The following is a 14,873-nucleotide window of genomic DNA, read 5'->3' as shown; positions in this document are numbered from 1 at the left end:
AACTATACCCTTATCGGGTATTACATCAATTAATCATGATATATATATATACACATATATACAAATATATCTATAGATATATATGTATGCATATGTCTATTATATATATATAGGTGTACATATTTTAGCAGTGTCTAGATCGGGTAACCATGTACGCTCTTACAGGCCACCTCATTTCAATAAACAAAATGGTGACTTTGACAAGAGAAAAATCATTTGCCACCATTGTCATGAACCAGGGCACTATAGGTCTCGGTGTCTTAAACTTAAAGAGCTAAAAGAAAAGAGAGTTGCGACTGTTGGATCGGAACCCAAAGATCAAGATGCACCGGTTTCTATGGCTCAATTAATGAAGATTCTACAACCCCTTATCAAAGGAGCTTCCTCCTCGTATAAAGCATCAACTGGAGCAGTTGTTTCATCATTTTCCGATCCAGATAACTTTCCTTGGCTTCTTGACTTTGTTGCTTCTTTTCATATGACCACAAATGACAATAGCTTATCCGAATGTTTTAAAAATAAGTCAAGTGTGTCAAAAGTTTTTACAGCTAATGGAGCCTCTCTTGAAATAGAAGGAATAAAAATTTTTGAAAGGGTCCATAAAACTAAGAAATTTTTTATTCCAGAAGTTAAATATATTCTTAAACTAAATTTAAATCTTTTATCTGCTTCTCAAATATTTGATAATGTCTCATTTTCTTCTCATGGTTGTTGGGTACAAGATCACCAGTCAGAAAAGCTGATTGGAGAAAGCTATAGAGAAGTAGAACTCTATTACATGGATTTTTTGCAATTGCCTAAAAATGATTTATGTTATAATATTCAGAAAATAGAGTTGGATTTGTGGCACAAAAGACTTGGTCATCCTCATATGACCAAAATCCAACAATTTCATGATCTTGAAAAATTTTGTAATTCTGAAAATTTTACTTTTAAAGATTGTATTCTTGGCAAAATGAAAATATTATCATTTCATTATATAACCTTTGTTTCTTCCAGACCACTTGAATTAGCACATTTGGATGTTTGGGGTCCTGCACCAATTGTTTTGAAAGGTGGATTTGCATATTATGTCATTTTTGTTGATGATTTTTCTAGGCATACTTGGATTTACTTCCTTAAACATAAACCGAAAGTCTTTTCATACTTTCAAACATTTCATAACATGGTTAAAAACAAATTTCAAAATGATATATCCATTTTTCGCACAGATTCAGGGGAGAATTTATGTCCAAAGAAATAAAAAACTATCTAAGTTTACATGGCATTACGCATCAAAGGTCTTGTCCATACACACCACAGCAAAATGAATTGGCCGAACGTAAACTTCGACACATCAAGGAAACAACTATGACTTTATTAATAGCAAATCATGTTCCAAAGGAATTTTGAGCAGAAGTTGTCCTAACTGCTACCTATCTTATTAATCGAATACCATCTTCCTCTTTGAAAAATATAACTCTAATTGAAAAACTTGTTGGATTACTCCAGATTGAGAGTGTTTGGATGCAAGTGCTTTGTTTTCACTAACAAAAATGACAAACTCTCTCCCCGTGCGATTCCCTGTGCCTTTTTTGGATATACCGATAATAAAAAAGGCTATAGGTGTTTTGATTTTCAAAATGAAAAACTATATGTATCAAGAAATGTATCTTTCCTTAAAAAAGAAAGCTTCTTTGATTTTAAAAAACCTAAGGAAGTCACTGAATATTCCTTCCTAATAGATTTGACCTCAAAACCTATTGAATATGATCTTGAATGTGACTTTGGCAATGATAAAAGTAATATTGAGCTCGAACACAATGACGACAATGAAGAACAAATCCATAGGGATGTTAGTTTATAATATTCTAGATGAAGTCTTCCATGTGCACTAGAAAAAATATTCCAAAGTATCCACCAGAAGGTCGTCCCAAGTTTCGAGGCCTCTTGAAAAATTTGTGTCATACGAATCCTTTTCACCCACATATAGGATAGTTATTGCATTAATACACTCATATAGGGAACCATCATCGTACTCCCAGGCCAAGAATCATATAGAATTGGTAGAAGCCATGAAAACTGAGTCATATGCACTTGAAAAGGCTTCTACTTAGACTATTCAAGACCTTTCTCTAGGTAAGAAACTTATAGGTTGTCGATGAGTTTACAAAGTTAAAACCAAGAGTGATGAAACTCTTGAGAAATAAAGCCCGATTAGTGGCCAAAGGCTATGCCCAAGAATATGGCATCGATTATGAAGAAACTTTTGCCCCAATTGCTCGTATGACAATTGTTAGAACCTTAATTGCCTAGCTTCCATTAAAAAATGGCTCATATTTCAGATGAATGTCAAAAATGCATTTATAAATAGAAATCTAGTTGAAAAAGTGTACATAGAAGCCCCACCTGATATTAGTATTCTCAAGGATAAAGCTTTTCGTTTAGAAAAAGCTCTTTATGGTCTTAAACAAAACCCAAAAGCTCGGTATGATAAGTTTAGTCAGGTTATGCTTAATATTGGTTTTCAATCATGTTTGACTGACACTGCTTTGTTTATTAAGAGTTCTAATGCAGGGATTATAGTGCTTTTTCTCTATGTGGATGACATGATCATCACCGGAGACGATAAACAGGGAATTGAAAACATAAAAAAACTTCTTAAAACTCATTTTGAAATGACTGATTTAGGTTTATTGAGATATTTTTTAGAAATTGAAGTTGTTTATTCTCCTCGTGGGTATTTAATATCACAATCTAAATTTGCTTTTGATATTGTTTCCAGGTCTGGAATTACAGATGATAAGAAAGTGGACACTCCAGAAGTTGTCAACGTTAAAATGAGAATTGATGATAGAGAACCTTTTAAAGATCCTACTCTTTACAGACAGCTTATCAGAGCATTTTCTTATCTTTCCATTACCAGACCAGACATAGCACACACTGTAAACACAGCCAACCAGTTCCAATATGCTACCACCACTATCCACATGGGAGTCATTCTGTGTATTATTAGATATATTAAGTCCTCTCTTTCACGAGGACTTTTCTTATCTTCTACCTCCTCACTAGATCTAATTGCATATATTGATGTTGATTGGGGAGGTGATCCCAATAACAGACACTCAACCACCGTTTTTTTGTGTTTTCTTAGGTGAATCGTTAATCTCGTGGAGATGCAAAAAGCAGCAGAAGGTCTCTCTCGTTCACAGAAGCTGAATACCGAGTCAGGGCAACCACGACTATGAAAGTAGTTTGGCTCAAACGTCTACTTGCCGACATGGAAGTTGAAGCAACGCAAGCTTCACGTATGTATTGTGACAACAATAGTGCGATCTACATTGCAAGCAACCGAACATTTTACGAACACACCAAGCATATTGAAATGGACTGTCACTATGTCAGAGAGGAGTATCTACATGAAACCATTGATCTGTCATATGTTACATCAGAGTCTCACTTAGCAGACTTCTTCACCAAGCCTCTCGTTGCTCTTAAATTTCACTTTCTCTTAAACAAACTTTTGCTCATTGTACCATAAGTTTGAGAGGGAATGTTAAAATGTAAATTGTAACATATATATATATATATATTAATAATATATTATTATTATATATATTTTTTTCTTACCTTTTTTATTTTTTCTTTATTCGATTTTTCCTTCTTTATATATCTAGTTCAATTTGAACTTTGAACTAGATATATAATCTAGTCAAGTTCTTGTTAGAACTTGACTAGGTTTTCTAGACGTTGGACTAGAGTCCAACGACTCTTTTTGGGAGAGCTCACCATTCCATTCCTCTTGTATAAATAGGGGTGAACCCCTCCATTGTATTCACTCAATGCTTCTTAAGCATTTTTGTTATTAATAAAGATTTATTATTTCATTGTTGTTTTCTTCCTTTTATACCCTTTTATGGGTTTTGTTTGAAGTGTCTTTGTAGACACTCTTTTGGTGGATTCAAGTGCTTTTGTGGAAGACCACCATTTTATTATGTTAAAAGCTGTAATCTCATAGACAATCTCATATGTAAATACCCCATCATATGTAATATTTTATTTTTTTATTTTAGTTACAATAGGATAGCTAGTTAGTTTTAATTTTTACTTTTTGGACTATTGTAAGCTTATGCTTTTTTACCAAGTCAAAAAGCAAAAAGCAAAAGTATTTTGGACACTTTTTAGACTTTTGCTTTTTGACTAAGTCAAAAAGCAAAGTCCAAAGTAAGAGTCGTTGGACCCTCCAACGGCTCTATTAGAGCCGACTCTTTCTAGCTCCCTCCTTGTATAAATATGAGGCTATACCCCCATGCATTTGTAATTTACATTTGGTGTGGGTTTCCCCACTTGAATGAGATATTTTCTTTTCCATCTTGGTATATATACTCTTTTGAGTATTTTTTGCTCTTGTTAGTGTATTGAATGAACCTTTGTGTTCATTGAAAGAGATCTTTTGTTAGCTTGCTTTTGGAGTTCTATTTCCTTACATATTACACACTTCTATTAGGGTGTCTACCAGTCAGGTTTGACCCGGACCCTTTCCATACTGAATGGATAAGGTCTGGGTTTGGTGATAAAGGAGGTCCGATTAGAGTTCGGTTGAACCTAAAGAGTCTGTCTCGTATACTAAGTCGTGTATGCTTTGTGAGATTTCATATCAGACCAGGGTCTGATCTGATTTCCAATTGAGAAGTGAATTTTTTCAATTTAAAGAACATAAAGAATATTATTTTACCGTGTATGGACCGCGTTTGGTTTATGCAATCCTTATAGGACTCTGACATGATTTTTCTTATGGTAAGTCCAGCCAGACCCAAGTCTGAACCTGGTACCAGCACCTCAAAATTGGATCCAAACCTGAACCCACTCAGGTCTGAACCACGTCCAAACCAATGACACTCATAGCTTCTATTGCCACTTTCTTATTTGCTTCATTTTATGTTTGTGAATACTTCATGCTTTTACACATTAAGGCATTTTTTTAAACATTTATTTCATGCTTCGCACATGGCATTCCACACTTAGGGGTGTAACCGGGTCAGGTCTTATCAGACCCGATTCTAAATCGGGTCCAAAAGTCAGACCCAAACCCTACCCAATCTAATTCAGGTTTGGGTTCAGGTACAGCTAAAAACTGTGGAACCATATGGGTTAACGGGTTCGGGTATACATCAGGTAGGGTATAACCGGGTCAAGTCTTTTGTAGACCCATTTTGATTCCGGGCGGGTTCAGGTTTGGGTATGGCTGAAAAAGGAGACCCATATAGGTTAACAGGTTTGGGTATTAACAGTTTGCGTCTTAACGGGTTCGAGTTTAAGCTCGGGTCTTGATATGATCGGTATTCTAGACCTAACCCGCTAATAAAAAATATGTAAATTAATGGGATCAACTGTTTATTAAGAAGATTATATGCTAACAAAATAGAAGATTAATAATTATTCTAAATAATGTCAAAACCTGAATATAAAAAGAATATATCCACACCAACCAAATATTTTAAGTTGAAACAAAAAACTCAATAATATATCATATTCAAAATGTATCAAATTCATCGAGTTCTTGAGTATTATTCTGGGATTCACTTCAATCCGACAATTTTCATGATAAAAGGGCAATAAGAAGTATATGCAAAAATGAATTAAAGTTTTGATTACTAAAATGAAATGCATATTAATTTTAAGTTTATCAACATCTTTAAATGTTTAATTGAATATATAATATTTATCAATTAGAAACTTTGAGATGGATCAGGTATGAAGCAGGTTCGGGTACGGGTGAGTTTAGGTATATAGTCGGGTCAGATTCGGGTGTACAATCGGTTCAGGTAAATAATCGGGTCGGATTCGGGTCAGTTCGGTTTTAAAATATAGAGAACCATTTAGGTCTGGGTACATAATCGAGTCAGGACTATTCAGGTTCAGGTCTTCATTTACAATACCCAAGACCCGACCCATTTTTACTACGGGTCTATATTTTGGACCTGACCCAAACCCACAGGTTTACAATATCGGTTCAGGTTGGGTATAATTGGTTTGGGTCTCAGTCTTGTGTCTCCCAAAATGCAGCTCTTTTCACAATAGCCTTTTAAAGCTATTTAAGCAATTGATCAAGTAGAATGGCCGTTTGAACACATCATATTGTCTGCTTTGTAGTTGACAAGACTATGAAAGATAATTGAGTATTACAAAAATAGCAGGTGCATTGTTTGGAACAATATGCATAATTGGGACCAATGCAAGCAAACCAGTGTTCATAAGCAATTCCAACTAAACCTAAGCAGCAAGAAACCTGCCAAAAATTGATACTTACAGCCCTTCAAGGGTGGTGATGTTCCCAAGCTCCTTCGGGATCTGCCCAGATATACGATTCCCCGAGAGCACCCTAAAATAGTTAGACATGTATCATGTGTTAAAATATGTAATCTCATATAATATCTCATATGTAATCTCATAGACATGTAATGTTTTATCTCCTTTCTAGTTAGGATTTTTAGTTTAATTAGTTCTAGTTGAAATACAACTAGGATTAGCCAAACCAGTCCCTCATTGGACTGATTTGGCCTTTACCTTTTTGACTAGTCAAAAAAGGTAAATCCAAAGGAGCCGTTAGACCCCCCAACGGCTCTAATAGAGCTGTTGGGGAGTCCAACAGCTCCCTTAAGGCTCCTCTCTACCTCTCTATAAACATGGGGCTATTCCCCTTGTAAATCCATCTCTTGTGTGGGATTTTTATCCCAACTCAATAAAGTTATTTATTTTTCATGGTGTATACCCTTTTCGGGTAGTGTGTATTCTTGAATTTGAACCCTTGTGGTTCTTGTGGTGTATTTGTGAGAACTTGTTGAGAGACATTTGTTGTAGTGCATTTTTCACTTTCTTACATCATGGACAAGACAAATAACAGGTTTTTTTCTAGTCATCAAGCATGAATAGATGGACCCTGATCACCAATTTGATCTCATAGATGGATAAGGCAAGTAGGTGTTGGCTGTGCAACCACCACCTGCAATTACCTTCCAAGATGGGGTAAACATGGTGAGAGAACGATGCATGATTCAAAATAACTTGTGGAAAGCAAACAAAAGCATTCTAGCATATGCTCATCAATTCTCATGAATGAACCCGTGATACAAATTTCTTCACCTTCAAAAACCAAGGGGTTGTAGTGCTGCCTTCCCATGCAGGCTGGACTTGGCGTTTGGCAATATATGTTTGAAGGTGGATAGTCTTGATCACAGGTTATATAGGGATAGAACGCTTATATATAACATTGAAGAAGAAAAGACAGGCATAGTTGGAGGTTGTGGCTCATCAAACGAATGTGTGATGCAGATGCAAATTATCCAACAGCAAGTACAGAAGTCATAAATGGCAACTAGAACTTACAGAGTAACCAAAGGCAAGGACGCCCAACTAGTTGGAATGGTTCCATTGATATAATTAGGTGATAGATCACTGTTACACGAAACTATATGACATCAGAAAACTGCGCACATCTTTTCAACTACAATTCACAAAGAAAACAAGGTTGATTACAATTCACAAAATAGTATAGTTATTACACAATTATGCAAGCATTGATAGCTGTAGAGTTGTTTTCAGAGATGTAATCGTAATTATGAAATAGCGACCACAGTATATTTGATCCCACCTTATGCCATGATCATAATACACTTGAACTTTTAATATATGCAGATTCAAATGAACCCCATTAGACCCACTTAGAGACCCGCAGATTTGTATGGCATGCACGCAAAGGATAATTACTTACAGTGTTGTTAAGAAGGTGAGCTGGCTCAGCTCCTCAGGGAGCACTCCTGTTAGATTTTGTTCCTTTAATTTGCTGAATCACATAAGATAAAATAGATAATTCTAACACCATGTAGCTGGAACAGTTACAACCTAAACAAGTGAAGACAATAAATAACAAAACTAGCATGATTGAAGCGAACATACATGCTTACTATGTGGCAAACTGTCCCATTCAAATAAGAACAATCACATGTGACATTGTTCTTGGATGAGACTCCGGGGGTGATCCATCCTCCACTCCCTGAGCATGGGTCCACGCTAAAATTCCAATCTCTTTTCCCCAACTTGCTTGCAATCACTTTGAGAGCCGCAACTATTGGAAACATGAAGCAGTAGTTGTCACCGTGATGCATTGTCACACACAAACACAGCAATTAACCAAAATCACCCTCTCTTTTTTTTCCAATTGCATTTGGAAGTTTTTTTTTTGGGTAATCCAAGGGAAAAAACCCCATTACTGACTGTACCTTGGCTGGCCTCCAGTTGGTAATATCACGATACTCATGGAAAGTAATCCATGAATATCGTCATCTTATCCCTCACTCCAGGCTGTTACGTTACCTTCTAAAACAAGATACAAGGTTACGTGTGTTACTTTTGTTGTAACCAGATTACCTTTGCTGTAATTTTATCCTCATCCTTATCATCAAGGGATTCACAGATATGTATTTTATAAAGTGCTCATTTGAAATGAAAGAAAGATACACTTCTCTCTCATATGAGACTTCTTATGGTATCAGAGCCGACTCTGATCCATTGGGCAATTCAATCTAAGTTGTAACTTGTTTTTTTTTTCCTTGAATATCGTAGGTGTTGTCTGCATCATTGCTTTTCTTTGCTATCTTTGCCTATTGCGGTGGACACTTGCCGTACCTGTGTTGCCGCAGCTTCACCTTATCGTCCTTTTCAATGGGCAACAACAACACTGAGATCCCAAATAGCAATGGTGACTCGTCCCTAGCCACTATGTATCTGCTGCACCATTCAGATAATCCAGGTACTGTTCTGGTGACCTCATCACTGACCGGAGATAATTATATAACGTGGAAAAGAGAAATGAAGATGGCGCTGAGTGCCAAAAATAAGTATGAGTTTGTCGATGGATCGTTGCCATGTCCACCACTAACATCCAATAACCTGCAGATCTGGAACCGCTGCAATGACATGATACTTTCCTGGATTCTCAACCCTTGTCTAAGGAAATAGCAAACAACGTTATATACGACACTAACACCGCACCTGACGTGTGTGTCGATCTTGAAGATCACTTTTCTCAAGGAAATGTTGCACGCATTTATCAACTCCAGAAATTGATTTCTCATCTTCGTCAAGATCAATTACCCTTAGCCATTTATTTTAGCATTCTCAAGACCCTATGGGACGAGCTCAGATCGTATGTCATGATCCCCCAATGCTCATGTGGTGCGTTCAAAGAGTTAAATGATTGTGATGCAGAGCAGGCCCAAGCATCACTGACCCAACAACACTCAGGCATTGTTTCGGGTCCGGGTCCGGACCCGAGACCCGGATCCAAACTGAAGCCCTTTAAATAAGTTGCCTAGGGTTTCGTGAGGGGGGCAGAGAACGTTGAAACTTCCAGCAGCTTTTCCCTTCTTGCAGTTCTTTGATTCTTTATTTTGTTTGCAGTTTTTTCCTTTGACAGTTTTTCCTTTTCAGCATTTCTTTTATTCTCCTCTTTGTCCTCTTCTATCAGTATTAAGTTTTCTCCTTTTTGAATGTTTCTCATTTCCCTTTCTTTATGGTATCCAGTTTATTATTCATCTCATTGTTCATTTGGATTCCATTGAAATAAAAAAAAACAATACAACACCATCATTTTTGGGGTGGCTGTTCTCTTATCACTGCACATCGTACGTTCGTGAGCAGCGTACCAACCATCTCAGCAAAGCGCATCATGCCAGTGACAGTCCCTTAACGTGGCTGTGTGGGGATTTTCACGTGACAGCAAAGCGCAACCACATCAGATTCAAATACCGTGAAGTCTTCATCGTGTATCAGAGCACCGGGTATCCTCCGTCGCTGGCAGCATGCTGCCAAATGTGAGGAACGATCCGGTAACCGGAAAGGAGCAGGAGGACGCCGGTAGGAAAGATCAAATGTCACGTATGATGAAGATGATGACCTGAATGAACAAAGATCTGTTGCGTGTCAGCCGGGACGTAGCCAGCATGTCCAAACGACTCGATGGGGTCGAAACTCGGATCGCGGTCATCGAGTCGTGGATGGAGCCGTACACGATGACTACACGTCAAAGGGGTTCGGGAGTGGCCGACGATGTTGTCGTCCTCATTGAAGTTGCGACAATCGACCCAGATCAGCCGATGCACGTTCAGCCTGTACAAGACAAAGGTCTGAATTCGGCTCTCCCTCACCACTCCGATTTGCCTCCTCCGCTCCAGACGAATCAGAGGATCCACGCAGCAATGATTGGATTCTCAGCAATAGAACCTGAAATACCGACTGCCTTGTTTCTCAAGAAGTTGCCTATGGTTCTGCTTGACATACATATCACGAACTGTCAAAATATCACAGCTTCAAGACTTGGTATGAAGGGGCTTTGTCTCTTGAACTCTCAAATAACCCTCCTAATCAGTGAGTTATACATCAAAAAGTTGAATGGATTTTTGGAAAATGGGTTTCAGAGATCAAAGGCGGCTTAAGGAAACCAGTGTGGTATGCTTTGATTATCTTGCTCCAGGATAACGATCTAGCAGTTGAACTTGCAACAATTTGGTCGTTGTATTCTCTTATTGATGATGATAATTATTACGAAATAGGTCCTTCTGGTTGTTTCTGTTGAGAATAGGTGGTTTTTTGGTTAAGTTGTTCTTTATTAGAGGTTTTCTGAAATACTATTTTCATAAGGTCTTAGATGTAATTTCTTTGTTTTGCCTCTCTCTATTTAATATAGAGAGAAGCCCTAATGATGAATTAAGTTTTCAGTTTTCATGTTCAGCCGTCTCTCTCTCTCTCTCTCTCTAGGGTTCGGTTCATCTTCTACATGGTATCAAAGCTCAGCCGATCGTGGGAACGTGATCGACTGTGACGTGGGAGCGTGATCGAGATATCGACTGTGACGTGGGAGCGTGATCGTGTTCTACCAGAACTCAGTCGATTCATGGAGGCTTTCATGATCGTGATCAAACTTCGATCACGCTGAGTAATGTTCTAATCAGGTCAGCAATTTAAATATTTTTTTTTGGGCATTCTGCTGGTCTTGGATGCCTGCTGTGGGTGTCGTATCATCTGCTGTGGGTGTCGTATCATCTGCTGGTCGTGGATGCCTGCTGTGGGTGTCGTATCTCCTCGTGCTCGTCGTGGATGCCTGCTGTGGGTGTCGTATCTCCTCGTCCTTCTTTTTGTTTTCTCTCCTCGTGACTACCTACGCTGTTGGGAGTTTGATTGCTGTTCAGATCTTAGGAGAAAATCTAAATCAGTTCTCCTCATCTGGATTTCCTGTTGCGACCTGGTGGTGCCGAGTCTTGTTGCTGCTATGACGAGTTGTGTTTTTGGTTCATAAGTTGTCGAAGGATATTCCTGATGGGTGGAAGTAACAAAATTTTTTTCTGTTGTCGTGAGTGCTGAATTCTTGTCGAGGTGTGTTCCTGCTGTTTGGGAGCAACAGAAATTTTTTTTTTCTGTGTGGCCGTAAGTGTTGAGTTCTTGCAGAAGCTGATTTTGTGTGATATTTACTGGATGTCATGCCGTATATGTTGGAGAACAGCAGGTTTAGTTAACATTGTGTCTTGCGACTGCATTCTATCATGTGTGGTGATGTGTTTGGGTGCAGCAAGGATCGGGATTTCTGTGGTAACTACAGCAACTGAAATTATGTTTTTTTTACTCCCTGTTGTGTCGAGTGTTGGTTTTAAGGAAGCACGGAAGCTGAAGTTACTCTTCTGTCATGGAAAATAGCAGATGTGATTTCCTGCTGGATTGAACTTTATTTTGTGGAACAACAGGAGTGGTTTCCTGCTGAGTTGAAGAAATTTTTTTTTCTTCTTGAACACTTGTTGTTCAAGTGAGTTTTTTTTGGTATGGCTGAAACGTCGAAAGGTGATTCCAAAATGGAACATATTGGGGAGTATAAGGCGTTTGCCAACCCCTTCTCGTATGGCTCTTCTGTTAGGTTGAATGAAACCAACTATGCCAGGTGGTCCAGAACTTTTATGATGTCGGTATCTGGACATCGTCGAAAACATATTTTGTTGGAAGGCGAACCCATTGAGAAATTGGGAAAATATGTTACTTGGGATGAAGATAATGACATAGTTATGTCATGGATCATGAACAGTGTCGAACCCCATATTGCAGATGGATTGATCTACTATAATACAGCCAAACTAATGTGGGACAATCTTCGTGATACATACTCACAAGAAATGAATGTGAGTCGTATCCTACAAGTCGAACAAGAAATATATAACTTGCAACAGGGAGATCAGACCTTGGCCCAGTACTATGCCTCTGTCAAAGCTGCGTTTGAAAGACTTAATGCTCACCGGCCTCTGTGTTGCTCGAAGCAAAAGGATCATCAAGAACAAACCATGATTGCTCGTTTTCTTACAGGTCTCTCTTCAGATTTTTCTGTTGCAAAAGTTCAAATGTTGACTGGTTCAGATGTTCCCACTCTTGCTGACGCTTACAATCGTCTGAGTAGACTTGCGATATCTCTGCCACAATCTCAGCCTGTGACTCAGACATCTGCTCTTGTTGCCCCATCTAGTTATGGCCGTGGAAATATTCAGAATATCAGAGGACGTGGACGTGGTATGGGAGGCAGAGGAAAGCTTCAATGTACATTCTGTGGAAAATCTGGACATTTAGAAGATCGTTGTTGGGATAAGCATGGTCGGCCAATCTCTTCTGCATCAAAGTCATATAACCCTAAAGCTCATGTTACTACTATTGAGGCAACTAATGCACAAGAGAATATCACTGCAAATGAAAGTAGTATCACCCTTAGTCGTGCGGAATATGATGAGTTGATTGCTCTCCGACCTTTGAGTTCCAGTTCTCTTGTAGCTGGTATTGCCTATTCAACCGGGAATCATCTCCATCCGAATGATAGTAAGTGGGTTATTGACTCTGGTGCATCCAGACATTTGTGTGGAAATTCACGTGTTTTTTCAGATCTAAAGGTCATTAAGGCTCAACTTGGAGTCTCATTAGCCGATGGGAGCTCCTCCCCGGTTGTTGGTCAGGGAAATATTTCTATATCCTCCTCATTACAGTTGAAAAATGCTCTTCATGCTCCAAACTTTTCTCAAAGTTTACTTTCTGTTAGTTGCCTTATAAAAGAACAAAATTGTAGAGTAATATTTGATCCAATGGGTTGTCATTTTCAGGATTTGCTGACGGGGAAGAAGATTGGTGGAGGCTATGAAGAAAATGGAATTTACTACCTACATCATCCAATGGGTTCTGTTCATGCTGCAGTGGAACATTCATTCAGCCCTGTTCAGTGGCATCGTCGTCTTGGTCATCCTTCATTGTCAAAGCTTCGGTCGGTCTTTCCTCAGATTCCTTCCACCACATCATTTCAGTGTGAAGCATGTCAGTTGGGCAAGCATCATCGAAGTTCGTTCCCTTTGAGTCAGAGTCAGTCTAGTAATAAAGTTTTTGAACTTCTTCATGCAGATGTATGGGGTCCTAGTAAGATTCCTACTAGGACTCAGTGTCGGTATTATCTTGTTATTGTTGATGATTTCTCTAAGTTATCATGGGTATTTTTAATAAAAGAACGATCTGAAGTTCCAAGTCTTATCAAATCCCTAATTCTTGAAATAAAAACTCAGTTTGAATCTATTGTCAAGATTGTTCGCACTGATAATGCTCTTGAGTTTAAATCAAAAGATCTGTTACAATTTTACCAAGATCATGGCATCCAACCCCAAACTTCATGTGCCTATTCATCTCAACAAAATGGGGTGGCTGAGCGAAAACATCGGCACCTCCTTGATGTTGCCAGGACCATTATGATTCAATCCAATGTTCCTGCGTCATACTGGGGTGATGCGATTACCACTGCTTGCTATCTGATCAACCGCATGCCTTCCTCTTCTGTGGGTGATCAAATTCCATTACATATCCTAAAACCTAATGCCCCACTGTTTTCTTTCTCACCAAAAATATTTGGATGTGTTTGTTTTGTTCACAAACTTGTCCTTGACCGTGATAAATTAGCAGCTCAAGCTACAAAATGCATATTTATTGGTTATCCGAAAAATCAGAAGGGCTATCGATGTTATGATCCTATTTCTCGCCGAGAGTATGTCAGTGCGGACGTATCTTTCCTGGAATCCTCTCCATATTACTCTAGTTCTGGTTCTCCGCTGCAGGTTGATCCAGCTGAGTCTTTTCCATTACCTATACCTCCTTTTCCTTTGGAATCTGTGCCCTCCTTACCGAACCAAACTTCATCCTCTTCCAGATTTAATAATCCTCCATTGGTATATGTTCGTAGAGCTCCACTTCCGCAAGAGCCTTCATCTTCTTCTTCTCCTGAGGTAAGTTCTATTAACAATAGTGTTCTTCAGGATGATGATAACAGGCCTATTGCTCTACGAAAAGGGACAAGACAATGCACCTTATATCCCATAGCTCATTTTGTCTCCCATGCCAGAATTGGACATCAGATGAAGTCTTTTATTTCAGCCTTGTCTGCTGAAACCATTCCTCTGAACTATCAGCAGGCAGCACTTGATAATCGCTGGAAGATGGCTATGCAAGAAGAAATGACAGCTTTGGTATCTCAGCATACCTGGGATCTAGTTGATTCCCCAGCAGATGCTGACATTGTTGGTTGTAAATGGGTATATACAATAAAGTACAAATCTGATGGTTCTATTGAAAGGTACAAGGCCAGATTAGTCGCGAAAGGATATACCCAGACATATGGAATTGACTTCTTTGAAACGTTTTCTCCTGTTGCACGGATGGGTACCATCCGTCTTGTTCTCTCAGTAGCTGTTCAGCATGGCTGGAACTTGTGTCAATTAGATGTGAAAAATGCATTTCTTTATGGGGATCTCTCTGAGACCGTTTACATGCAACAACCT

General features: G+C 38.7%; 1 protein-coding gene across 1 annotated transcript in view; it reads right to left on the bottom strand.

The window, feature by feature from the left end:
- LOC149836542 (putative LRR receptor-like serine/threonine-protein kinase At1g53440) overlaps positions 1-7,937 on the bottom strand; it is a 42,094-nt gene extending 34,157 nt beyond the window's left edge. Inside the window, exons 1-4 of the mRNA XM_090006943.1 lie at positions 7,882-7,937; positions 7,751-7,822; positions 7,366-7,434; positions 6,290-6,361 (exon numbers count right to left, since the gene is read on the bottom strand). Of these exons, the coding sequence (XP_089863069.1) occupies positions 6,290-6,361; positions 7,366-7,434; positions 7,751-7,822; positions 7,882-7,937 (269 nt within the window). The remainder of the gene's footprint in view (positions 1-6,289; positions 6,362-7,365; positions 7,435-7,750; positions 7,823-7,881) is intronic.
- Positions 7,938-14,873: the final 6,936 nt, after the last annotated feature.

Source organism: Nuphar pumila, chromosome 5 (assembly GCF_984573655.1).
Source record: "Nuphar pumila chromosome 5, dmNupPumi1.hap1.1, whole genome shotgun sequence".
NCBI classification, from domain to species: Eukaryota; Viridiplantae; Streptophyta; class Magnoliopsida; order Nymphaeales; family Nymphaeaceae; genus Nuphar; species Nuphar pumila.
This window is presented reverse-complemented; position numbering and strand designations above follow the sequence as displayed.